Here is a 27,092-nt window from a genome sequence, read left to right as displayed (position 1 = left end):
GAGTGTGAGGCAAAGGGATAGAGAATAAAGAGGGGATTCCAGAAACTCTGTAGTGTCGGGGGTCCAACCGTCTGTCCTACAGCAGCACAGATTTGTGGGTGTAACTGTGCCAGTAGCTGCTCTCTGTCTGTCTTGTCTGTCTGTCTGATTGTCTGTCTGATTAATATGCCTGATATATACTGAATATATACACTGTCTGTCTGTCTGTCTGATACATAATATGGCTGAGAGATATATACTGAATATATACACTGTCTGTCTGTCTGTCTGATACATAATATGGCTGAGAGATATATACTAAATATATACACTGTCTGTCTGTCTGTCTGATACATAATATGCCTGAGAGATATATACTGAATATATACACTGTCTGTCTGTCTGTCTGATACATAATATGCCTGAGAGATATATACTAAATATATACACTGTCTGTCTGATACATAATATGGCTGAGAGATATACACTGAATATATACACTGTCTGAGCAATCCCAGTCCAACACTGGAGAAATGCCTTGTGCCCCAGTAGCCTAAGAGCTAATCTCACTAACCCTGTATTGTCTGCTAAAAGGCATCCGACCCTTCCTTGTAGCCATCTACTGTATCTGCCAGTCCAGCTACTTCCCACAACTTCCCAGCTCTCCCTGTAACATGTATCCATAATGCCATTCTCATAATATAACCTTGAATGTGATCCCATAACTTGCCCCCACAGCTGTCAGACTTACAGGCCTATAGCTGCCAGGCTGAGATTGTGATCTCTCTTTATATACTGGAATGACACCATCTTCCCCTCCAGTCCATGGGAACCAGTTGGAAGTGGGTCTGAGAGAATGAGCTAAAAGCTGGGGCCCATGAATAATATCTGTGTCGCTGCTGGTTTAAGGGAAAGACAAGGGACGGTGCGGGTGCAGAGAATGACGTTTAATTTGGGCGACGTATTTACAATGTGGTTCAGTAGAAATTCAATGTCAGGGTCTGAGCAGGAGGCTGTTCTTCATTCTGTAACTCCCTAACTCCTGCAGCAGAATTACTACAACTCCCAGTATCCTCTGTCAGCAGCCGGTCTCAGCTGGTAACAATGGAGCCCTGATTCTATAGGGGTGCAGGGAGTTGTTGGGTAGGGGCGGGAACTATCGCATTAACAAGACACTTTCTTGCTGCAGAACGTGAGCCCCATCCCAGCGCTACCAGAACTGCTCTAACCCCCAATTCCTAATCCATTATTCCCTATTTATAGCGTTCCTAAATAGCAGTTGCTCTGGGTGCAGAGACTATTAGTTGCAGCAGTTATTAGTGATCAGGGCCAGGCTGTACCCTGGGGGGGGCCCGTTGCTGTAGTTGCCCCTAAGGTTAGAGCAGAGAAGCCCCCGGGGGTGCACTGGCCAAGTGAAATGTTCCGGACGCAGGTCCAAGAGGAGTTGGGACAATCGGGGAGGCGTCGGGGAGACTTTAGGGCGGATCCCTCTCCAGTTTGCTTGTTGCATGTTTAATGCGCTTGTTCTCTCGCAGGTTTCGCAGCCGCGCATTCTTATTGGTTATTTCTTCCACATGGGTCGCTGGGACCCACCCCCTTTCTCCATCACAGAGACGAATCACTTCCATCCAGCCTGAACCCCAAAAACAAAATAAGAACATTAGGACAATCGGGGGATTCAGTATCTTCTGCATCCAAGGATAGGGGGTTATGTGAGAACCATAGCAACCAGATGTGGGAGCTGCCATAATGTAAACTCACTCGCATGCATAGTAGCTCAGCTTGAATAAAGACTCCCCTCCATCAAGTCTATATCTATTATAGTGCTACTTGTATATACGTACATGGTACACGCAGGGGGAACCAACAGTGCAATGCTAACTAGGGAATGATGGGATTGTGCCTCCCCCTGACAAGTTACACAGGGGACTCCTGGAGTTGGGGCGCATTGCTGCACTTTTGCTCGTCGCATTTCCTCTATATGACTTTCTTACCGTCACTAGTCTTGGCTGCGAGTCGCAATATATCCGCTTTCTCCAGCGTCAGTTCATCGTGCTCTTGCGCCGTGTAACCCTTGATGCACTGGACTTGTGGGATGTCTGGGGGAGGGGGAAAGAAAAGATTTGGCTCATATAAATGCAGTTTGCACTAAATAACGTGATACAGAACTAGTCAGTGTTGGACTGGCCCACTGGGATACCAGGAAAAGTCCCGGGGGCCCTCCTGCTTCTAAACTTTTGGCCTATTTCATGGCCATTCCCTATTTCTATGAGAACAAAGAGGCTAAATAGATGGAATAATAGATTATAGTCTGTAAAGAGAAGAGACTATAGAGGTTGAGTGAGGAGAGGAATTATAATAGTACTGAGAGTGGCCCCTGGTCTAAGGTTCTTGGTTGGGCCCCTGGTGTCCCAGTCCGACACTGGAACTTGCCATCAAATCCCTGTGCCCCGCCCCTCCCCCCATACACAGAAAAGACAGAGGCACCTTCACTGTCCGTCAGAATCTCCAGATCTGATTGGGCGCTGGAGAGGAACATGGCTGAGATCCAACGCTGCTTCTCACTCCTATTGGCAAATAAAACATATAACTGTATATCCCCCTATTAACATTCCTGGACCCCCAAAGGCTCCCATCTTACTTTTCCCCCAAATTGCAAGGACAGATCCAGGTGCAATTACTGGCGCCTCATTGGGCAGAGATATATACATATATTTGCACTGACCCAGCCTTCCATAATAGAGATGGGTCCCCTGGGTCTGTTTGAATTGTACCTATGTACCCCCATTTGTCTTCACCCCCACTGAACCCCCAAAACATCAAATGTTGGGGGTCACTGGATTACAGACCCCCCTCCCAGCCAAGGGAACATCTGCTGCTCTTCTACATTTGACCAACAGATGGAGCTAAAGATCTGTCCCATTCCTACACTCAACCCTTGGCCCCAACTCACTCGCTCTGGGCCCTCAGCAGGATCTGGTGTTTGGGTTTCTGCTCGTGGCACAGTTGGACGTGGAAAACCTCCCCCGGCACCTCCTGCAGCTTCCAACTCAGATCCGTCACCTTCAGATCCATCATCTGGGCATGAGCAAAGACTGCAAATCTACCCAACCTGGAAGCAGAGTGCAGGAACCAATCAGAGTGGGCACAGGAGGGGGATCCAATCAGAGTGGGGACAGAAGGGGGATCTAATGATAGAGAGGGACAGGGCTGGGAGATCCATTTGGATCAGGATGAGGGTCCCACAAGGAAAGGGATTTGGGCATTTTCAGCTACAGAAGTCCAACAATACCAATGGTCCAGGAAGAAGAGTGAAAGGAATCTGTTCTGGCCCCGGGGCCCCTGGGTACTTACTCTTTCCTTCTGGAGAGCAGGAGGCAGTCGTTGAACAGATGAAGATAAACGGGTTTGGGGCAGAGCTTGAATTTGGAGCCGGCGCTGTTTGGGATCTGCATGTCCAGTTCCACCAGTTCCCCGTGTTTCACCAGCCAGCGGGACTGGGAGATCAGAGGGAAGATCTGACACAGAAACAGGAGAGATCAGTGGGGGAATTGGTTCCACTCTCCTAAATCCTCACACAATTCACTCACTCACTGCACTGGTACCCACAGAAATGCCCACTGCTCACTTTTATATGTCCACTGGCTGTGCCCACTCCTCCCCCTGGCTGTGCCCACCCATTGCCCAGCTGTGCCCACTCCTCCCCCTGGCTGTGCCCACCCATTGCCCAGCAGTGCCCACTCCTCCCCCTGGCTGTGCCCCCCCCATTGCCCAGCTGTGCCCACTCCTCCCCTGGCTGTGCCCACCCATTGCCCAGCTGTGCCCACTCCTCACCTTGCTTTCAAAGTGAATCTTCTTGTTTAGATGAATTAACTCCTCGGTTCTCTTCATGGACTGGACGCTGGCATTGCACCCCTTCACCAGCTGCAGGCACAACAGGGGTTACTCAGTGTCTGTCTGGCACCAGATGGTCCTGCCCGACCCCTCACATATCTTACAAATGTCTCACATGGGTGCCAGCTCCCCCCACATCACGTCTGTGACTGGCAAACGTCTCACTGACCCTTCACAGCCAAGTGGCAAGTGGGAGCCAATGCAAAGCCAGACTGGGAGCAATTTACTGACACCCCCCTGTGATGTGTCACCCACCTGCAGAGAGGAGATCTCACCCACCCGCAGTGGCCCCGCCCATAAAATACACAGTGGGGTGTCCTGGGGGGGCTATTACAGAGGCTACAGTAATACAGGCAGGGGGATCCGGGGGGGGGGGCTGGCAAATATTCTATATGGGGCCTTACCAGCTCCCTGTCTAGGGGAAGAATGACCCTTATTAATCTCTAGCCATTTAATACAGGACTATACCCTGCGGCCCTCCTGATGCTGACTGACATTGCTTCGCTCCCCCCCTATTCACCCCCCCCAGCCCCCACATTCCAGTCTGATATAGAGATTATTGCCCCCACCTTCTTTAGTTCAGTGAAGGCTTTGCTGGCCGTGTCCTCATTCTGGGAGCCGGGAGTCGTGTGCTTCAATATGTTCTGCAGACAGACACACGGACAGTGAGACACAGACAGACACACGGACAGTGAGACACAGACAGACACACGGACAGTGAGACACAGACAGACACACGGACAGTGAGACACAGACAGACACACGGACAGTGAGACACAGACAGACACACGGACAGTGAGACACAGACAGACACACGGACAGTGAGACACAGACAGACACACGGACAGTGAGACACAGACAGACACACGGACAGTGAGACACAGACAGACACACGGACAGTGAGACACAGACAGACACACGGACAGTGAGACACAGACAGACACACGGACAGTGAGACACAGACAGACACACGTTTTTCAGTTATTACAGTTTTGCTAATGAAGGTGAATTACCCTTTAAGTTGTGAGTCTGACTTCTCCCAAGGGACCTGTTCTCTTATATTGTTACAATTACTTATTTGCTTATCTCAAAATTGTTACAAATGTATCTTATCTGCAGCTGTGGCTGTTCTGTACTCTCTGCCAAGAGCCAATTAAGTTAGAAACTTTGTTTATTTTTCTGGCTGTTCACTGCAGAGAAAATAGGGAATTTCCAGTACAAATGAGGGACTGCGGGTTGAGCTGTCAAAAGAGGGACTGTCCCTCTAAAACGGGGACAGTTGGGAGGTATGGAATAGGTATAACAGCGGGTTCTGACATTCTGGCCATTGGGCACATTCAGATACAAGTGTTTGACTGGGGAAAGGGATGATGGGAGATTCTCATGTTCGGGGCCAAATGGGCGTTACCTCCACCAGCATTTTGAGGCGCATGATCCTCTGGAAGGGCAGGATGAGGAAAGAGGTGAGGGGGAGGCGCTGGCAGACCTGGTCCTCCTCCAGTTTGGAGAGAATCCCTCGGAAGCGCGAGTTCTCCTGTCTGAGAGGAATAAAGACTCAAATCATAAACATGCTTTAGGCTAGCAGGGGATGCTGGGAGTTGTAGTCAGAGTATGCCTGGCCTCCTGTACATTGGCCTCTAATATGTCTGAGTGCATGGGGGGTTGACGGAGGGTCTGAAAGGAGATGTTGCTCCATAGACTTCTGTGTATGACATCATCATTGTGATATTATCCACCCCAAATATATTCAGTACCTGAAATAATCTGCCCCATGAACCTTGTGCCAGCCCAGTGGCCCCTCCTGCAGAGGCTCATGCCCCAGTCTTCCTGTGGCCCCAAATGCAACAAAAGTAACAGGACAGCTGAGTTGTCCAATGCCAGGGGCCCCTTCCCTACTCCCCATCTCCCATGATGCTCTAGTGGTCAGTCAGTGCCAGTATAATGCATTAGGCATGGAGTTGGCAGCAGGTACTTACAGGAGCCGCTGGTAAGTCTGTTCCTGATACGCCTGGTTGGTGACGTAGGGCAGGTAGACGCGGCGCAGCTCCGGGCAGTGGTGCAGGACAATGTCGCATACATCAAAGTGCAAGATGTCCCCCTCCAGCCTCTCCTCCAGATCCATCAGGAACCTTGTAGGGGCCACAAACACACTTCAATTGGCAACTCCTCCAGAACCCCAATAACTTGTCCTAATGGGACAGTTCTTCTGCATAGACCCACATTGACCCAGAACTTATCCACACATTGAAGGGGTCCCTCAGATTCCTGACAAAGGCCCTCACTGCTGGCAGTTTGTGGCTAATAATATTCTAATCTTGAATCAGGTGTTTGAAGACCTGGGGAACTCACCTTTCACTGATCTCCTTCACCTCAGGGAGCTTAGAGAAGAGCCACTGTTTCTCTTGGGCCCCGAGGCACTCGTTGAGCTCAGGGGAGTTGAGGAAATGATCGACGGCTATGGAGAGACTGTGAACGTACGAGGCCTCTGAGGTCACCAGCTCAAACTTGGCCTGGAAGAGACGGGAGTCAGGGAGGAATGGCAGAGAAGGAGGAGAAGGGCAGAGGAACATGAGAAGGGCAGAGGAAGAGGAGAAGGGCAGTGGAAGAGGAGAAGGACATAGGAAGAGGAGGAGAGCAAAGGAAAAAGAGAAGGACAGAGGAAGAGGAGAAGGACAGAGAAAGAGGAGGAGAGAAAAGGAAAAGGAGAAGGACAGAGGAAGAGGAGAAGGACAGAGGAAGAGGAGGAGCGAAAAGGAGAAGGACAGAGGAAGAGGAGAAGGGTGGAGGAAGATGAGAAAGGCAGAGGAGTGGAGAAGGACAGAGGAAGAGGAGAAGGACAGAGGAAGAGAAGGAGAGCAAAGGAAAGGGAGAAGGACAGAGGAAGAGGAGAAGGACAGAGAAAGAGGAGGAGAGAAAAAGAAAAGGAGAAGGACAGAGGAAGAGGAGGAGGGCAAAGGAAGAGGAGAAGGACAGAGGAAGAGGAGAAGGACAGAGGAAGAGGAGGAGCGAAAAGGAGAAGGACAGAGGAAGAGGAGGAGGACAGAGGAAGAGGAGAAGGACAGAGGAAGAGGAGAAGGAAAAGGAGAAAGACAGCGGAAGAGCAGAAGGACAGAGGAAGAGGAGGAGAGCAAAGGAAAAGGAGAAGGACAGAGGAAGAGGAGAAGGACAGATGAAGAGGAGAAGGACAGAGGAAGAGGAGGAGCGAAAAGGAAAAGGAGAAGGACAGAGGAAGAGGGCAGATGAAGAGGAGAAGGACAGAGGAAGAGGAGAAGGACAGAGGAAGAGGAGGAGCGAAAAGGAAAAGGACAGAGGAAGAGGAGGAGAGCAAAGTAAAAGGAGAAGGACAGAGGAAGAGGAGGTGGGCAGAGGAAGAGGAGAAGGACAGAGGAAGAGGAGAAGGACAGAGGAAGAGGAGAAGGAAAAGGAGAAGGACAGCGGAAGAGCAGAAGGACAGAGGAAGAGGAGGAGAGCAAAGGAAAAGGAGAAGGACAGAGGAAGAGGAGGTGGGCAGAGGAAGAGGAGGTGGGCAGAGGAAGAGGAGAAGGACAGAGGAAGAGGAGGAGCGAAAAGGAAAAGGACAGAGGAAGAGGAGGAGGGCAGATGAAGAGGAGAAGGACAGAGGAAGAGGAGAAGGACAGAGGAAGAGGAGGAGCGAAAAGGAAAAGGACAGAGGAAGAGGAGGAGGGCAGATGAAGAGGAGAAGGACAGAGGAAGAGGAGAAGGACAGAGGAAGAGGAGGAGCGAAAAGGAAAAGGACAGAGAAAGAGGAGGTGGGCAGAGGAAGAGGAGAAGGACAGAGGAAGAGGAGGAGAGCAAAGTAAAAGGAGAAGGACAGAGGAAGAGGAGAAGGACAGATGAAGAGGAGAAGGACAGAGGAAGAGGAGGAGCGAAAAGGAAAAGGAGAAGGACAGAGGAAGAGGGCAGATGAAGAGGAGAAGGACAGAGGAAGAGGAGAAGGACAGAGGAAGAGGAGGAGCGAAAAGGAAAAGGACAGAGGAAGAGGAGGAGAGCAAGTAAAAGGAGAAGGACAGAAGGAAGAGGAGGTGGGCAGAGGAAGAGGAGAAGGACAGAGGAAGAGGAGAAGGACAGAGGAAGAGGAGAAGGAAAAGGAGAAGGACAGCGGAAGAGCAGAAGGACAGAGGAAGAGGAGGAGAGCAAAGGAAAAGGAGAAGGACAGAGGAAGAGGAGGTGGGCAGAGGAAGAGGAGGTGGGCAGAGGAAGAGGAGAAGGACAGAGGAAGAGGAGGAGCGAAAAGGAAAAGGACAGAGGAAGAGGAGGAGGGCAGATGAAGAGAGAAGGACAGAGGAAGAGGAGAAGGACAGAGGAAGAGGAGCGAGCGAAAAGGAAAAGGACAGAGGAAAGAGGAGGAGGGCAGATGAAGAGGAGAAGGACAGAGGAAGAGGAGAAGGACAGAGGAAGAGGAGGAGCGAAAAGGAAAAGGACAGAGAAAGAGGAGGTGGGCAGAGGAAGAGGAGAAGGACAGAGGAAGAGGAGGAGAGCAAAGTAAAAGGAGAAGGACAGAGGAGGAGGGCAGAGGAAGAGGAGAAGGATAGAGGAAGAGGAAGAGGAGGAGGGCAGGTTGGTACATAGAATGTGAGCTTGGGGCAGAAGTGAGAGGAGACAAGGGAGAATATGATTGGCTGATTGGCTGAACCCAAGTAGTATTGGGGTCAATGAATTACTGTAAGGGGATGACAAGCTTAATAAGGGCAAAAGCATTGTTACTATCAGCTCTGGAGTGTGGGGTACAATGAATCTGCCCTTTGGGTAATAGGATTTAATTAGAATGGGGTAACAGAGGAGATGCATTATCTTGGCTGAGGAGCTTTCACTTCTCTCATTTAATAAGGAAGAACTGTGTAAGGGAAACAATATGGCATGTCTATTTATTATGCATGATTTTCCTGGGCAGTCGTGTCGGGGGCACAGAGTTAATTAGAGGGAAGAAGAGTCTCACGCTCGTTAGGGTCTCTCTGTACCAAGAGGGTACACAGAAATGGGGGATCAATAGTCCATTGGCAATGTATTGTACTGGTTGTGAGAATTCTGACAGGGAGGAGTAGAGTAAATCTAAATTACAATAATGGAATAGTGTCTATACCTTGGGTACTGTGTATTGGGGGTCAGTTAATCCCCCCCTCTACTGTGGGGGTGGGCCTGGGTTCAGTTGCACCTGCTGCACCCCAGGAAGTTACTCCACTAAAAATGAATTTTCTTGGAATCATTTGGCCAAAGGAACATGCCCTTTGGATTTGATGTTTCAGTGCCCCTCATGGGCGGAGTCTCACCTCCTGCAGTTTCCGCTCGTGGGTGGTTAAAGTGTTGAGAAGGCCACTCCCCCGCACATCTGGGATATCCTGCCACAGGGAGAAGGTGGAGCCTCGGGAGGAGCGCTGGGAGCGGAAGGAGCTGCTGGGGGACAAGTTACTCTTGGGACTGGCCGTTACCTCCTCCTCGTCCCCCGCCGTGTCCTCCCGCTTCTGCCGCTGGATCTCCCGGTTGATGGCGACGTCACTGTATTCCTGATAGAGAATGGCTGGGGGGCAACAGCACAGGTCAGGGGAGGGGTACAGGGGGCACTGGGGCAATGCTCTGCAATGTGTGGGGCCAAATTGTACCCAATCTGATCTGAGAAGCCCATCATCTCTACTGAGAAGACCGCAGACATAACTGGGATTGTGTGTAAACTACACCTTTAATATAGAGCAGTGGTCCCCAACCAGTAGCTCGTGAGTAACATGTTCCTCTCCAACCCCTTGGATGTTGCTCTCAGTGGCATCAAAGCAGGTGATTATTTTTGAATTCCAGGCTTGGAGGCAAGTTTTGGTTGTATAAAAACCAGGTGTACTGTCAAACAGAGTCTCAATGTGGTTTGACAATCCACATAGGGGCTACTAAATGGCCAATCACAGCCCTTATATGCACCCCAAGAACATTTTTCATGCTTGTGTCATGCTTGGGGATCCCTGATATAGAGGGTTTAAAGGGAAAGTAATGACATAAGAATTTCCATGTCCCAGTGAGGTGGAGCTGCTACATAACCCCCTACAAACTTCAGTTTGGGGTTTTTTTTCTCATTTTATCAATCAAAAACTTTTCTACCCCTGGGAGGGAAAATACTGGCTCTGCAGACTCAGTAGCACAGAACGAACTTCATGGAACTTTTGTTGTTACGACTCATGAGCAATTGTAGCAGAGTTTGGTACTTACAGTTCAACAGAAAGCGCGACTGTCTCCTCTCACAATACGACTGTCTCTTCTGTGCCCTCCCCCCACGCATCAGTCTCTCCTCACTGGGGGGCTGGGACTGCTCCTGGGGCACCTCATTGGGGGGTCTCCCAGCGCTGCCTCCCCCACCCTCTGTCACTTTATTCCTGGAAGGGAAAAGCACAAGCAGGGGGTCAACCGTGACTCCCACACAGGGTCCTAGCACCCACTCAGGGTGGGGAAGGGACTGGGAGGTGGGAGAACAAGGGAGTACGACATTGGGCTCAGTATTCGGCTTTTTTACTCCTATTTGTCCCCATGTTAAACCAATGGCCAATGTGTACACAGGGGGAATTAGACTGTAAGCTCCTCTGGGGCAGATGAGGGAGAATATAAATAGAATGAGGTACCTGAGCCAAGAGCTGTCACTTTCCGACCCCGGATGTAGGAGAGTCGCCACCCCCGCGCTGTTACATCTCCGCTCCCTTCTGCCTCTTTTACCTGCGGGGGAGGGGCAGAAACATTCCTCGTCAGGGCAACAAACACAGTTTCTCTGGGGGCCTTAATGGGGGGGTACAGGGGTGTCGGTTCCAGGCTGCGCACAAGTGTATGAGCTGAATTCTATGGAGGGATATAGAGACAAAATGACCCCTTACCCTAATCCTAAACTTAATTCTAACCCTACGCCTAACCATAACTCTATGGCTAACCTTAATTCTAACCCTACTCCTAACCTTAATTCTAACCCTACTCCTAACCCTAACTCTATGGCTAACCTTAATTCTAACCCTACTCCTAACTGTAATTCTAACCCTAATCCTAACCCTCACTCTATGGCTAACCTTAATTCTAACCCTACTCCTAACCCTAATTTTATGGCTAACCTTAATTCTAACCCTACTCTCAACCTTAATTCTAACCCTACTTCTAACTCTAACTCTATGGCTAACCTTAATTCTAACCCTACTCCTAACTGTAATTCTAACCCTACTCCTAACCCTCACTCTATGGCTAACCTTAATTCTAACCCTACTCTTAACCTTAATTCTAACCCTACTCCTAACCATAACTCTACTCTTAACCTTAATTCTAACCCTACTCCTAACCCTAACTTTATGGCTAACCTTAATTCTAACCCTACTCCTAACCTTAATTCTAACCCTACTCCTAACCATAACGCTACTCTTAACCTTAATTCTAACCCTACTCCTAACCCTAACTCTATGGCTAACCTTAATTCTAACCCTACTCTTAACCTTAATTCTAACCCTACTCCTAACCCTAACTCTACTCTTAACTTTAATTCTAACCCTACTCCTAACCCTAACTTTATGGCTAACCTTAATTCTAACCCTACTCCTAACCTTAATTCTAATCCTACTCCTAACCCTAACTCTATGGCTAACCTTAATTCTAACCCTACTCCTAACCTTAATTCTAACCCTACTCCTAACCTTAATTCTAACCCTACTCCTAACCCTAACTCTATGGCTAACCTTAATTCTAACCCTACTCCTAGCCTTAATTCTAATCCTACTGCTAACCCTAACTCTACTCTTAACCTTAATTCTAACCCTACTCCTAACCTTAATTCTAACCCTACTTCTAACCTTAATTCTAACCCTACTCCTAACCCTAACTCTATGGCTAACCTTAATTCTAACCATACTCCTAAACTAACCTTAATTCTAACTATACTCCTAAGCCTAACAAACTCTACGCCTAACCTAAATTCTAACCTTACTACTAACCCCAACTCTACTCCTAACCCTTATTCTATTCATAACTCTTATCATAATCTACACCCTAATCCTAAAATGTATCCTCCGCCCAACTCTTATTTCAGCCCTAACAATAAAACTATTCCTAACCCTTATCCTACATCTAAACCTAATTCTACTCCTAACCCTTATCCTGCCCCTAACCCAAATCATAACCCTAATACTACTCCTTTAGAGCGGAATTTCCATTTTTTAACATGAACATTTGGCTGTGCTGGTGCTGGGAATAAAATACTACTCCGGAGTAGCGATGTGACCCCCTTTGACCCACTCAAACACTAACGTTTAAAGCACAGAGTGGAAGAGAGAGCAGCAGTGCCAGGATCACCCCTGAGAGCTGATACAGGAGTCAGAAGCAGCAGTGCAGAGAAAGGGACAGACAGACAGTTATACATTGGGGAGATGCAGAGAATTAGTAGTTTCTTCCATTATGGAATATTTTCTGGCTATGGGGGGGCTTATGTCACTACTGGGGTGCGCTATATAAAAATAATCTGTATGAAAAAGTGAACTGTCCCTTTAATATAAAAAGTTGATGTCGAAGCAGTTTGGAGCAGTCCAGGTGCACTTCCTCCGGGGGTCCCGCCCACTATATCCACCTGATATTTAAAGAGGATATTTAACCTTTTCAGTCCCTTCTCCCTTCTCTACAGATTAGTGCCCATGAGAGAAGTGAACGAGAAGTGAGAGAGAAGTGAAAGAAAAGTAATAGAGAAGTGAGAGAGAATAGAAGAGAAGTGGAGTAGGAGAGAGAGAGAAGTGGAGTAAACTAATGTTTCCACAGAAGCTGCGAGAGAGAATGGGGTGACTGGCAGATGAGGGAACCCCGATATCTAATGACAAATAATACAGACAATGGATCAGATTCTGAAACTGAGAAATTCTATTTTTTGTAAGAAAATCTCTGCTCGGGTTGAATTTGATGTTGGGGGTGAGGGAAATGTTCCCCACTGTGTTGCACCCCCTCTTCTATTCCCAGTACTCTGTAACCATTTGGGAAGTGAGGAGCCCCATTTCTGGGCTTCTGCCCCATTGTCACTTGATACAGGATTTCAGTTGCACATTATATAATATATAATAATTGACTGCAGCTCCACCTGAGGCTCCGAACACCCTGACACCCCAATATTCACTTGCACTCTTGTCCCTTGTACAGACATTTCTCCAGATTCTCCGAATATTGTCAGCACATTATGTTCTGGAGCTGAGAGAATCCCCAGATTCTATGACATTTTTTGTTGATGAACATTATTATTACATTGGTGCAAATCTATTGTCATTGTACTGTTTCCCATTAAATATCGGGGTTCACTGATCTGCACATCGTCTCATTCTCCTCTTAGTTACATTTTACACAACTTTATTACAAACTAGGTTTGACTGAGAAGGGTGGAGCAGAAATAAGAGAGTGGGTGGAGTAGAAGTAAGAGAGGGGGTGGAGCAAAAGTGTGAGAGTGGGTGGAGCAGACATAAGAGAGGGTGGAGCACAAGTAAAAGAGGGGTGGAGCAAAGGTGACAGAGTGGTTGGAGCAGACATAAGAGAGGAGCAGAAGTGAGAGAAAGAGTGGAGCAGGGAGGTGTTAGTGTGGCAGTAAAGTGGAAAGAATGAGAAATTGTATCTTATTAATACTTATCAGTTATTGGTCCATTGAGTGTTGCACCAGGTTATTCATGAGGCCCCTACATACCCCATACATATCCAAAATTTACCTCATACATATCCCCATATTTACCCCATACATACACTCTCATACCCCATACATACCCCATACATTCCCCATATTTACCCCATACATACCCCATATTTAACCCATATTTACCCCATACATACCCCATATTTACCCCATACATACACCCTCATACCCCATACATACCCCATACATTCCCCATATTTACCCCATACATACCCCATATTTAACCCATATTTACCCCATACATACCCCATATTTACCCCATACATACCCCATACATACCCCATACATATCCCATATTTACACCATACATACCCCATATTTAACCCATGCATTGCCCATATTTAACCCATATTTACCCAATACATACCCCATGTTTACCCCATACATACATACCCCATGTTTACCCCATACATACATACCCCATACATATCCCATACATACCCCATACATACCCCATATTTACCCCATACTTCCCCCATATTTACCCCATGCATAGCTCATATTTAGCCCATACATAAACCATATTTACCCCATACATACACCCACATACCCCATACATTCCCCATATTTACCCCATACATACCCCATGTTTACCCCATACATACCCCATACATATCCCATACATACCCCATATTTATCCCATACTTACCCCATATTTACCCCATACATACCCCATATTTACCCCATGCATAGCCCATATTTACCCCATACATACCCCATACATACCCCATATTTACCCCATACATATCCCATACATACCCCATATTTATCCCATACTTACCCCATATTTACCCCATACATACCCCATATTTACCCCATGCATAGCCCATATTTAGCCCATACAAATACCATATTTACCCCATACATACCCCATACATACCCCATACATACCCCATACATACCCCATATTTACCCCATACATATCCCATATTTACCCTATGCATAGCCCATATTTAACCCATATTTACCCCATACATACTCCATATTTACCCCATACATATCCCATACATACCCCATACATACCCCATATTTACCCCATACTTACCTCATATTTACCCCACACATACCCCATACATACCCCATATTTACCCCACACATACCCCATACATACCCCATATTTACCCCACACATACCCCATACATACCCCATATTTACCCCATACATACCCCATATTTACCCCACACATACCTTCCTGGCTGGAGGACGTCCCCCTCTCTCTCAGGGTGATTTTGGTAGAAAGGGACTTGCCCAGTCGGGCAGTGAAGTTGTTGCGCCTCTGGGTGAGTTGTAGTTTGCTGATGAGCTCCGATGCTGAGAACCTCCATCTCTCCTGCTCCCCTTTCCCTTGTGGGGCCACCACCTCCTCGGGGGACTCTTTAACCTCCGATACCCTGGGCTCTGGGCTCCCCGGCTCCACAAACACTGAGTCGTCTTCTGCCGAGGAACTGGGACTGAGGTCTGGGAGGTACAGTCGGATCTTACGCCCTGAGGGGAAGAGACTCAGTTATTGGCCCTTAGTTTCCATTACACTCACTGTATATATTACACACAGGGGGAGGTTCCTGTCTGACCATGGGAAAGAGAACAGCCCAGGAGCAGGAAGTACAGAGAATCAGAGCTCTGTACCTGGGTAAGTACTGGGGGAGATTGGATTCACTTACCCAGGGGGAGGTTCCTGTCTGACCATGGGAAAGAGAACAGCCCAGGAGCAGGAAGTACAGAGAATCAGAGCTCTGTACCTGGGTAAGTACTGGGGGAGATCGGATTCACTTACCCAGGGGGAGGTTCCTGTCTGACCATGGGAAAGAGAACAGCCCAGGAGCAGGAAGTACAGAGAATCAGAGCTCTGTACCTGGGTAAGTACTGGGGGAGATTGGATTCACTTACCCAGGGGGAGGTTCCTGTCTGACCATGGGAAAGAGAACAGCCCAGGAGCAGGAAGTACAGAGAATCAGAGCTCTGTACCTGGGTAAGTACTGGGGGAGATTGGATTCACTTACCCAGGGGGAGGTTCCTGTCTGACCATGGGAAAGAGAACAGCCCAGGAGCAGGAAGTACAGAGAATCAGAGCTCTGTACCTGGGTAAGTACTGGGGGAGATCGGATTCACTTACCCAGGGGGAGGTTCCTGTCTGACCATGGGAAAGAGAACAGCCCAGGAGCAGGAAGTACAGAGAATCAGAGCTCTGTACCTGGGTAAGTACTGGGGGAGATTGGATTCACTTACCCAGGGGGAGGTTCCTGTCTGACCATGGGAAAGAGAACAGCCCAGGAGCAGGAAGTACAGAGAATCAGAGCTCTGTACCTGGGTAAGTACTGGGGGAGATCGGATTCACTTACCCAGGGGGAGGTTCCTGTCTGACCATGGGAAAGAGAACAGCCCAGGAGCAGGAAGTACAGAGAATCAGAGCTCTGTACCTGGGTAAGTACTGGGGGAGATTGGATTCACTTACCCAGAGGGAGGTTCCTGTCTGACCATGGGAAAGAGAACAGCCCAGGAGCAGGAAGTACAGAGAATCAGAGCTCTGTACCTGGGTAAGTACTGGGGGAGATTGGATTCACTTACCCAGGGGGAGGTTCCTGTCTGACCATGGGAAAGAGAACAGCCCAGGAGCAGGAAGTACAGAGAATCAGAGCTCTGTACCTGGGTAAGTACTGGGGGAGATTGGATTCACTTACCCAGGGGGAGGTTCCTGTCTGACCATGGGAAAGAGAACAGCCCAGGAGCAGGAAGTACAGAGAATCAGAGCTCTGTACCTGGGTAAGTACTGGGGGAGATTGGATTCACTTACCCAGGGGGAGGTTCCTGTCTGACCATGGGAAAGAGAACAGCCCAGGAGCAGGAAGTACAGAGAATCAGAGCTCTGTACCTGGGTAAGTACTGGGGGAGATTGGATTCACTTACCCAGGGGGAGGTTCCTGTCTGACCATGGGAAAGAGAACAGCCCAGGAGCAGGAAGTACAGAGAATCAGAGCTCTGTACCTGGGTAAGTACTGGGGGAGAGACTGGATTATATTTTCCAGGCAGGGGGATCCTAATGGGGCATCAGTGTCTGTAACTGTTCAGACCATGGGGCCACTGGGTAGAACAAATAACACTTACAGGCTGATTTCCCTCTCTCTGATCCCTGGCTGGTGCTGGAGAGCAGGTCGGGGGTGTCAATGAAGGATAATGAAGATTTTGGGGGGTCCCCATCACTTTCGGTGCTGCTGTTCCTTCTCTTCACTTCTGGGTTGAAGCCCAAAGGCTGCTGCTCCCTGGTTCCTACTGAAGTCTCCTGTATCAGCTCCTCTCCCAACTTCTCAATCCTCATAACCCAGTGGTCCTGGAGCTGATCTGCGACCCCCGAGATGTTTGTGTTCAAGGGACTTTGTATCGTCCTGTAATCCAGACTGGGAACCCCCCCAAATGCCAAGCTCTCCTGCTGGTAAACTGCAATGTGTCTCATCACATTGTGTCTCTCTGTAGCTGCTGCTTCTGCCAAGCCGGGCACCATCCTGCCCTCACACTGTATGGGGGTCCGATGTGGCTGGTAGTCCAGAAGAGCTTGATAGTCCATAACCAGATTATTAGTGAGACCAGGCCTGGAACACAACAGAGATGCATTGTTAGTTCACTTATTTATACTCAAAATGCTGGGCCCTCAAACGGGAGATCTGGGGTGAGTGCTGGTGTCCTGGGTACCCCTGGAACTATAGCAGGGTGACACCCCAATGTTTCTATATATCTGTAACCTTGTTATGAGCTAAGGGGGCCCAGTCTGAAGGTCAGTTAGGGGGAGATTTGGGGTGAGTGCTTATTTGTACCCTGGGTACCCCTGGAACTATAGCAGGGCGACACCCCAATGTTTCTATATATCTGTAACTTTGTTATGAGCTAAGGGGGCCCAGTCTGAAGGTCAGTTAGGGGGAGATTTGGGGTGAGTGTTTATTTGTGTCCTGGGTACCCCTGGAACTATAGCAGGGTGACTGTTACCCCAATGTTTCTATATATCTGTAACCTTGTTATGAGCTAAGGGGGCCCAGTCTGAAGGTCAGTTAGGGGGAGATTTGGGGTGAGTGCTTATTTGTACCCTGGGTACCCCTGGAACTATAGCAGGGTGACACCCCAATGTTTCTATATATCTGTAACCTTGTTATGAGCTAAGGGGGCCCAGTCTGAAGGTCAGTTAGGGGGAGATTTGGGGTGAGTGCTTATTTGTACCCTGGGTACCCCTGGAACTATAGCAGGGTGACTGTTACCCCAATGTTTCTATATCTCTGTAACCTTGTTATGAGCTAAGGGGGCCCAGTCTGAAGGTCAGTTAGGGGGGGATTTGGGGTGAGTGTTTATTTGTACCCTGGGTACCCCTGGAACTATAGCAGGGTGACACCCCAATGTTTCTATATATCTGTAACCTTGTTATGAGCTAAGGGGGCCCAGTCTGAAGGTCAGTTAGGAGGAGATTTGGGGTGAGTGTTTATTTGTACCCTGGGTACCCCTGGAACTATAGCAGGGTGACACCCCAATGTTTCTATATATCTGTAACCTTGTTATGAGCTAAGGGGGCCCAGTCTGAAGGTCAGTTAGGGGGAGATTTGGGGTGAGTGCTTATTTGTACCCTGGGTACCCCTGGAACTATAGCAGGGTGACACCCCAATGTTTCTATATATCTGTAACCTTGTTATGAGCTAAGGGGGCCCAGTCTGAAGGTCAGTTAGGGGGAGATTTGGGGAGAGTGTTTATGTGTTCCCTGGGTACCCCTGGAACTATAGCAGGGGATGGAATATGGAAGGCACCCCACATTAGCCTGATGTGCTGTTACTTATTACTATTACTGCTATTAATTATGATGAATAAAGTAGCTATGATGGACAGGTAGGTGCTGCAGGGATGGGATCCAGTAGAATAACATCCTAATATCAAGCAATGAACTGAAATATTATGTTTATGGCAACTGGGTTCACTGAAATTCCAGGTAGAAGGTTTTTAGGGACAAGAACCCACAAAAAATTCTATTTCACCAATAATTTAGCAGGGTTCCTTTATGAAAACGTCACCATTACAATTAATGAATAAATAAAAGGTGAGTATATATACAGTATATATATATAATATTTCAGGTTCAGTAAATGAGAGTTAGTGGAAGGTGCCAGTGGGGAGCAGCACAGTCAGTAGAACAGTAGTAGTTATAGCAGGTCTGTACCAACAAGAGGTGCTAATTGACTACAGAAACCCCAATATACTGTGCACCCCGGTGTTCTTGTTACCCACCTTTATCCTCTAACTCAAACCTGGCGGTGCTGAAAAACAGAAAAAGTCCAGTGCCCACATTCCATGTGAAGGTGCAAGTACTTTCTATGGGACAATGGGGGCACCATAAATCCCACGTGTCTCTCAGGGGAGCCCCAAATAATCTACAGAACTAATATTATGTATCGTTTGTTTCAGGTGACAGCGACCCGTTGGGCTCATTGGACCTTTCCATGAAATGCCCAGAGATTGGGCTCAGTAATCACAATGACAGGAGGTGAGAGGGTGCAGGGAGTGTAGGTAGAATGCTCTGCAGAACTGCAACGCTCTGCGCTTGGCTGGGATTTGCGCTGATTAAAGAGACTGGAAATGGGCCGATCCTCTGTCTGAGCTTGTGGCGCCTGCAGGAAGAACATCAGGGAGTCGCTTCCCAGCAGAGACGTTCCAAGAATAACGTTCACCCAGGTGTTCTGCCTCCCCCTGAACAGCACATAATGTAAGTGTATAATATATAGGCACAGCCCCCCATCTTTCCTCTGTCACCCCCATATCATATATGCACATAATGTAAGTGTATAATATATAGGCACAGCCCCCATCTTTCCTCTGTCACCCCCATATCATATATGCACATAATGTAAGTGTATAATATATAGGCACAGCCCCCCATCTTTCCCCTGTCACCCCCATATCATATATGCACATAATGTAAGTGTATAATATATAGGCACAGCCCCCCATCTTTCCTCTGTCACCCCTATATCATATATGCACATAATGTAAGTGTATAATATATAGGCACAGCCCCCATCTTTCCCCTGTCACCCCCATATCATATATGCACATAATGTAAGTGTATAATATATAGGCACAGCCCCCCATCTTTCCTCTGTCACCCCCATATCATATATGCACATAATGTAAGTGTATAATATATAGGTACAGCCCCCATCTTTCCCCTGTCACCCCCATATCATATATGCACATAATGTAAGTGTATAATATATAGGCACAGCCCCCCATCTTTCCCCTGTCACCCCCATATCATATATGCACATAATGTAAGTGTATAATATATAGGCACAGCCCCCCATCTTTCCTCTGTCACCCCTATATCATATATGCACATAATGTAAGTGTATAATATATAGGCACAGCCCCCATCTTTCCCCTGTCACCCCCATATCATATATGCACATAATGTAAGTGTATAATATATAGGCACAGCCCCCCATCTTTCCTCTGTCACCCCCATATCATATATGCACATAATGTAAGTGTATAATATATAGGTACAGCCCCCATCTTTCCCCTGTCACCCCATATCATATATGCACATAATGTAAGTGTATAATATATAGGCACAGCCCCCCATCTTTCCCCTTTCACCCCCATATCATATATGCACATAATGTAAGTGTATAATATATAGGTACAGCCCCCATCTTTCCCCTGTCACCCCCATATCATATATGCACATAATGTAAGTGTATAATATATAGGCACAGCCCCCCATCTTTCCCCTGTCACCCCCATATCATATATGCACATAATGTAAGTGTATAATATATAGGCACAGCCCCCCATCTTTCCTCTGTCACCCCCATATCATATATGCACATAATGTAAGTGTATAATATATAGACACAGATGTTTAATGTTTGGGGGGAAGGGATGGAAAATATGTAACATTTGGGGGGAAGAGATGGAAGATGTTGTACATTTGGGGGAAGGAATGGAAGATGTAAATGTTTGGGGGGAAGAGATAGAATATGTGTGACATTTGGGGTGAAGAGATGGAAGATGTGTAAAGTTTGGGGGGAATAAATGGAAGATCTGTAACGTTTGGGGGGAAGGGTTGGAAGGTGTGTAACATTTAGGGGGAATATATGTAAGGTGTGTAAAGTTTGAAGGTGAGAGATGGAAGATGTGTGACGTTTGGGGGAAGGGATGGAAGATGTATGAGGCAAGTAACTCGTTTCCTACTATACAGACAATCCCTCTACTCCTGCTTACAAAACGGTCACCACAAAAAGCGAAGGGAGGGGCTTGTGTACTAACAATCTAATAACCTCACAACGCACCAGTCATGGAGGGACTTCATTTTTCTTCTACATTTCCCTATAAACAGTTGCAGGTGAAGTGGGAGGTGCAGTTTCAGCAGGTGGGGGGGGGGGGCATGTTGGGTTGTGGGGTGAGAAAGTTGCAGCAACCGGAGACGATTGTAGTTGAACTTATCATAATGAGCACAGGGGGTCAAGGAAGCCGATCTGAGGGATTTTATTGTAGCAACAACAGAGAGAAGGATCAGTGATTAATGGCGCCATTACTTCTATAATAAACCAATTCCATTTGGGTTCATGACCTGAATATAAAGATTTATTGCTCAAAAATCATGGGAAACCAACTGTTTTATGGTTATTGATATTATGTGCCCAGTCTGCAAGATAAAGGGGTAATTAAACTTATCATCTCTCTAAGGGACCCGCCCTCATCTGCTTATTAGTCTATGATAAGGATATTAGTAGTCACTGAGGGGTTGTTCTGTGACCATATAAAGGCACAAGGCTGCAGGCTGAGTTATACAGGGAACTCTGAGTATCACTCATGTATTATAAGGGATAATGTACCCCCTACTGTAAATGATAAGGATATTAGAAGTCACTGAGGGGTTGTTCTGTGACCATATAAAGGCACAAGGCTGCAGGCTGAGTTATACAGGGAACTCTGAGTATCACTCATGTATTATAAGGGATAATGTACCCCCTACTGTAAATGATAAGGATATTAGAAGTCACTGAGGGGTTGTTCTGTGACCATATAAAGGCACAAGGCTGCAGGCTGAGTTATACAGGGAACTCTGAGTATCACTCATGTATTATAAGGGATAATGTACCCCCTACTGTAAATGATAAGGATATTAGAAGTCACTGAGGGGTTGTTCTGTGACCATATAAAGGCACAAGGCTGCAGGCTGAGTTATACAGGGAACTCTGAGTATCACTCATGTATTATAAGGGATAATGTACCCCCTACTGTAAATGATAAGGATATTAGAAGTCACTGAGGGGTTGTTCTGTGACCATATAAAGGCACAAGGCTGCAGGCTGAGTTATACAGGGAACTCTGAGTATCACTCATGTATTATAAGGGATAATGTACCCCCTACTGTAAATGATAAGGATATTAGAAGTCACTGAGGGGTTGTTCTGTGACCATATAAAGGCACAAGGCTGCAGGCTGAGTTATACAGGGAACTCTGAGTATCACTCATGTATTATAAGGGATAATGTACCCCCTACTGTAAATGATAAGGATATTACAAGTCACTGAGGGGTTGTTCTGTGACCATATAAAGGCACAAGGCTGCAGGCTGAGTTATACAGGGAACTCTGAGTATCACTCATGTATTATAAGGGATAATGTACCCCTACTGTAAATGATAAGGATATTAGAAGTCACTGAGGGGTTGTTCTGTGACCATATAAAGGCACAAGGCTGCAGGCTGAGTTATACAGGGAACTCTGAGTATCACTCATGTATTATAAGGGATAATGTACCCCCTACTGTAAATGATAAGGATATTAGAAGTCACTGAGGGGTTGTTCTATGACCATATAAAGGCACAAGGCTGCAGGCTGAGTTATACAGGGAACTCTGAGTATCACTCATGTATTATAAGGGATAATGTACCCCCTACTGTAAATGATAAGGATATTAGAAGTCACTGAGGGGTCTGTGACCATATAAAGGCACAAGGCTGCAGGTACGGGTATCTCATATATAATCAGTATTTATCTATGGCACATAAAGTGACGGGGCTTCCAAGCACTGGTTAGTTAGGGAGTAAGAAGGATATTGGGGTACCAGTAAGTTGTTCTATAAATACAAGTTGAATCGTGAGTGTCAGACACTGGGGATAAGGAAGACAATATCAGTAACAAGTAAAAGTCGAGGTGACATTGAGGTGAGATTCTCTGTTCGTGTCGGGGTTAAGGACAGTGCCAGACTCTGATGTGCCAAATATATTAACCTTTCGCTGTCACCTAGGAAACAAAGTCTGATTAGAAAATGATTTCCCCCTCAGCCACATACAGACTTTTGGGGGGTATTAGAAGAGAATTATTTTACTGATTGTGGGTTATAGGGTGTCAGATCCGAGGGAGCAGCACAAACTGGGGAATAAATGAGGGGTGCAGGGAATCCATTGTGTGATTGGGGGGGGGTAGATATTCTCATAGACAGAGGAATGGAGTTGCATCACTCACATGTAATTGAATTATTCTCTGAAAATGAGTCCCCCCCCCCGACTGGGGATCAGAGCTCAGCCAATCACTGCTTCTCATTCCTGGACGTGGGCTTGGGGGTCTGTGAGGAGCCCGCCAGATTGTCATTCCTGTGGGCAGGTAAGAGGCTGTTGCCCCCGGGGCTGTGTCTGGTGCAGGGCAGATTGGGGGGAGATCAAAGAGACTGTGACACATGATGAGGAAGAGAAAGGTCATGTGACCCCAGGGCCGGCTTAGTATCCCGAAACCACTGGGATTTACCCCTTTGCACCTCTCCCCCTGCACCAGAGAGTCAGAGAGGAGCTGCCATAGTGCATCTGTATAATGGGACAGCCTCTGAGACAGTATTACCCAATCACAGGTGGCACCAGGGGATATCATTACAGCATCAACAACTCCCTGCACCCAAACTCATAGCTGCCACTTTTTCTTTGTCCGGCAGCAGTAAATGCCAACTGCTGATTGGTTGTAATGGGTACAGAATGTTTCATTTATGTTGTGCCCACTGCTTGTGTGAAATACAGTCCCAGACGGGAGTCTCAGGCCTGGCAAAGCTTAGTGCATCCCTAATGATTCACTGTGAGTGTCAGCTCCTGGGCTGACTATACAGAGCACAACAGTATCACCTGCACTAACTTGAGCTACTCCGAGTACCACAACTCCTTGCACCTTGTCTCTGTATGGACATAACACACCAATACCCCTTGTAGGAAGGAACCACATACATATTCCCTTGTTCCATTACAAATATAAATCATTAACCAGTAGGGGCACTTCTAGGGCCACACACAAATAACTCTAAATACATGAAGAATGGCACTAATAGGGCCCAAGAGTAAACACATTGGCACAGGATTCCTGCACTCACATTGGCACATAACTCCCAGGATTCCTGCACTCACATTGGCACATAACTCCCAGGATTCCTGCACTCACATTGGCACATAACTCCCAGGATTCCTGCACTCACATTGGCACATTATTCCCAGGATTCCTGCACTCACATTGGCACATAACTCCCAGGATTCCTGCACTCACATTGGCACATTATCCCCAGGATTCCTGCACTCACATTGGCACATAACTCCCAGGATTCCTGCACTCACATTGGCACATTATCCCCAGGATTCCTGCACTCACATTGGCACATTATCCCCAGGATTCCTGCACTCACATTGGCACATTTTCCCCAGGATTCCTGCACTCACATTGGCACATTATCCCAGGATTCCTGCACTCACATTGGCACATTATCCCAGGATTCCTGCACTCACATTGGCACATAACTCCCAGGATTCCTGCACTCACATTGGCACATTATCCCAGGATTCCTGCACTCACATTGGCACATTATCCCAGGATTCCTGCACTCACATTGGCACATAACTCCCAGGATTCCTGCACTCACATTGGCACATTATCCCAGGATTCCTGCACTCACATTGGCACATTATCCCAGGATTCCTGCACTCACATTGGCACATAACTCCCAGGATTCCTGCACTCACATTGGCACATTATCCCAGGATTCCTGCACTCACATTGGCACATTATTCCCAGGATTCCTGCACTCACATTGGCACATAACTCCCAGGATTCCTGCACTCACATTGGCACATTATTCCCAGGATTCCTGCACTCACATTGGCACATAACTCCCAGGATTCCTGCACTCACATTGGCACATAACTCCCAGGATTCCTGCACTCACATTGGCACATAACTCCCAGGATTCCTGCACTCACATTGGCACATAACTCCCAGGATTCCTGCACTCACATTGGCACATTATCCCCAGGATTCCTGCACTCACATTGGCACATAACTCCCAGGATTCCTGCACTCACATTGGCACATTATCCCCAGGATTCCTGCACTCACATTGGCACATAACTCCCAGGATTCCTGCACTCACATTGGCACATAACTCCCAGGATTCCTGCACTCACATTGGCACATAACTCCCAGGATTCCTGCACTCACATTGGCACATTATCCCCAGGATTCCTGCACTCACATTGGCACATAACTCCCAGGATTCCTGCACTCACATTGGCACATTATCCCCAGGATTCCTGCACTCACATTGGCACATTATTCCCAGGATTCCTGCACTCACATTGGCACATAACTCCCAGGATTCCTGCACTCACATTGGCACATAACTCCCAGGATTCCTGCACTCACATTGGCACATTATTCCCAGGATTCCTGCACTCACATTGGCACATAACTCCCAGGATTCCTGCACTCACATTGGCACATAACTCCCAGGATTCCTGCACTCACATTGGCACATAACTCCCAGGATTCCTGCACTCACATTGGCACATTATCCCCAGGATTCCTGCACTCACATTGGCACATAACTCCAGGATTCCTGCACTCACATTGGCACATTATCCCCAGGATTCCTGCACTCACATTGGCACATTATCCCCAGGATTCCTGCACTCACATTGGCACATAACTCCTAGGATTCCTGCACTCACATTGGCACATTATCCCCAGGATTCCTGCACTCACATTGGCACATAACTCCCAGGATTCCTGCACTCACATTGGCACATTATTCCCAGGATTCCTGCACTCACATTGGCACATAACTCCCAGGACTCCTGCACTCACATTGGCACATAACTCCCAGGATTCCTGCACTCACATTGGCACATTATTCCCAGGATTCCTGCACTCACATTGGCACATAACTCCCAGGATTCCTGCACTCACATTGGCACATAACTCCCAGGATTCCTGCACTCACATTGGCACATTATCCCCAGGATTCCTGCACTCACATTGGCACATAACTCCCAGGATTCCTGCACTCACATTGGCACATAACTCCCAGGATTCCTGCACTCACATTGGCACATAACTCCCAGGATTCCTGCACTCACATTGGCACATAACTCCCAGGATTCCTGCACTCACATTGGCACATAACTCCCAGGATTCCTGCACTCACATTGGCACATAACTCCCAGGATTCCTGCACTCACATTGGCACATAACTCCCAGGATTCCTGCACTCACATTGGCACATTATCCCCAGGATTCCTGCACTCACATTGGCACATAACTCCCAGGATTCCTGCACTCACACTCACACTCACACTCGGCCTTGGCATCACCGCAGACTTTCCAGTGAATAAACAAAAGAGGAGAATGCAGGACTTGGGCTCGGGTGTGAGTGGGCGCAGTAAATGCAGTTGGGCAGAAATGCGACACAAGTAACGACACAAGTTGTGGAGCAACAGGTTGAGACAATGAGGAGTTGGGGACGAGTTGGGAAGTTGAGGGGCACAAACCTGTCCCCCAGTCTCTGAGCAAAGTGGCAGCCGGGGGCAGTGAAAGAACTTACCTCATTGTGTGAGTCCATCAGTCCCGTCCGCTTGGCACTTGTCTTGCCCCAGACAGAACATGGCACGGCCGCTTCTCTCCCCCCCCCCCCGCACTGTGACTTCTCTTTGTCTCTTGTTGCACCTCCTTCTCCCTTAGTAACGGGGCAGGTGCCTCCTAATATTTCTCCCCATCCATGTGACCCCCTTTCACATTCTCCCCTTTGTCTTGCCCAGAGCGACTCCCTTCCCCCTCTTTGTCCCTCTCACTTTCCCCCCCTCTCAGTGTCCCACACACTTTCCCTGTGAAAGATTCCTTTCTCCCCCCACCCTCAGCCTGTCCTGTCCCATCCCGGGGGCCCCTCTGCTTGTGGCCCTGCTCCCTCCTCCTGCAGCACCTGTACAGCGAGTGTGTCCCAGTGTGAGTGTGAGTGTGAGTGTGATTGTGTTTTACACTGGGGGAGACACAGAGAGAAGCAGGAGGGGCCCAGGAGCTCGCTGGGAGTTGTGTGGACTTGCCCCGGCCCCCCCTCTCCCCACTCCCTGCAGACGTCTCGCTGCTAATAACAAACACAGAACTGGTTTGGCAGCTCCCAAAATAACAGGGAGATTCTGTTTGTACATCTGGGAGGGGGACTGGCCGGCAGGGAAGGGGTTAAAGAAGCTCATTGTGCAGGG

At 47.9% G+C, this 27,092-nt stretch overlaps 1 protein-coding gene across 1 annotated transcript; it reads right to left on the bottom strand.

Moving 5' to 3' along the window:
• Positions 1–911: 911 nt before the first annotated feature.
• Positions 912–26,817, bottom strand: arhgef19.L (Rho guanine nucleotide exchange factor 19 L homeolog). The gene is made up of 16 exons (XM_041569935.1): positions 26,438–26,817; positions 16,658–17,139; positions 14,744–15,040; positions 10,491–10,581; positions 10,084–10,247; positions 9,162–9,409; positions 6,223–6,383; positions 5,850–6,002; positions 5,282–5,411; positions 4,443–4,517; positions 3,814–3,903; positions 3,334–3,497; positions 2,933–3,091; positions 2,467–2,546; positions 1,974–2,078; positions 912–1,612 (listed from the first exon to the last, which is right to left on the bottom strand). The coding sequence occupies exons 1-16, from the start codon at positions 26,440–26,442 to the stop codon at positions 1,455–1,457; spliced, it is 2,562 nt and encodes an 853-aa protein (XP_041425869.1). The 5' UTR covers positions 26,443–26,817; the 3' UTR covers positions 912–1,454.
• Between the last annotated feature and the right edge of the window lie 275 nt (positions 26,818–27,092).

This window comes from Xenopus laevis, chromosome 7L (genome assembly GCF_017654675.1).
Source record: "Xenopus laevis strain J_2021 chromosome 7L, Xenopus_laevis_v10.1, whole genome shotgun sequence".
Classification (NCBI taxonomy): Eukaryota; Metazoa; Chordata; class Amphibia; order Anura; family Pipidae; genus Xenopus; species Xenopus laevis.
Note: the sequence above shows the minus strand (reverse complement) of the source record. Positions and strands in the feature narration are given on the sequence as shown.

Coding starts and splice junctions, on each gene's coding strand:
- arhgef19.L (XM_041569935.1), bottom strand. Junction 3,498..3,813: donor AGATTCACTTTGAAAGCAAG/GTGAGGAGTGGG, acceptor TTTCTGTGTCAG/ATCTTCCCTCTGATCTCCCA. Junction 2,079..2,466: donor GATTCTGACGGACAGTGAAG/GTGCCTCTGTCT, acceptor CCCCTCCCCCAG/ACATCCCACAAGTCCAGTGC.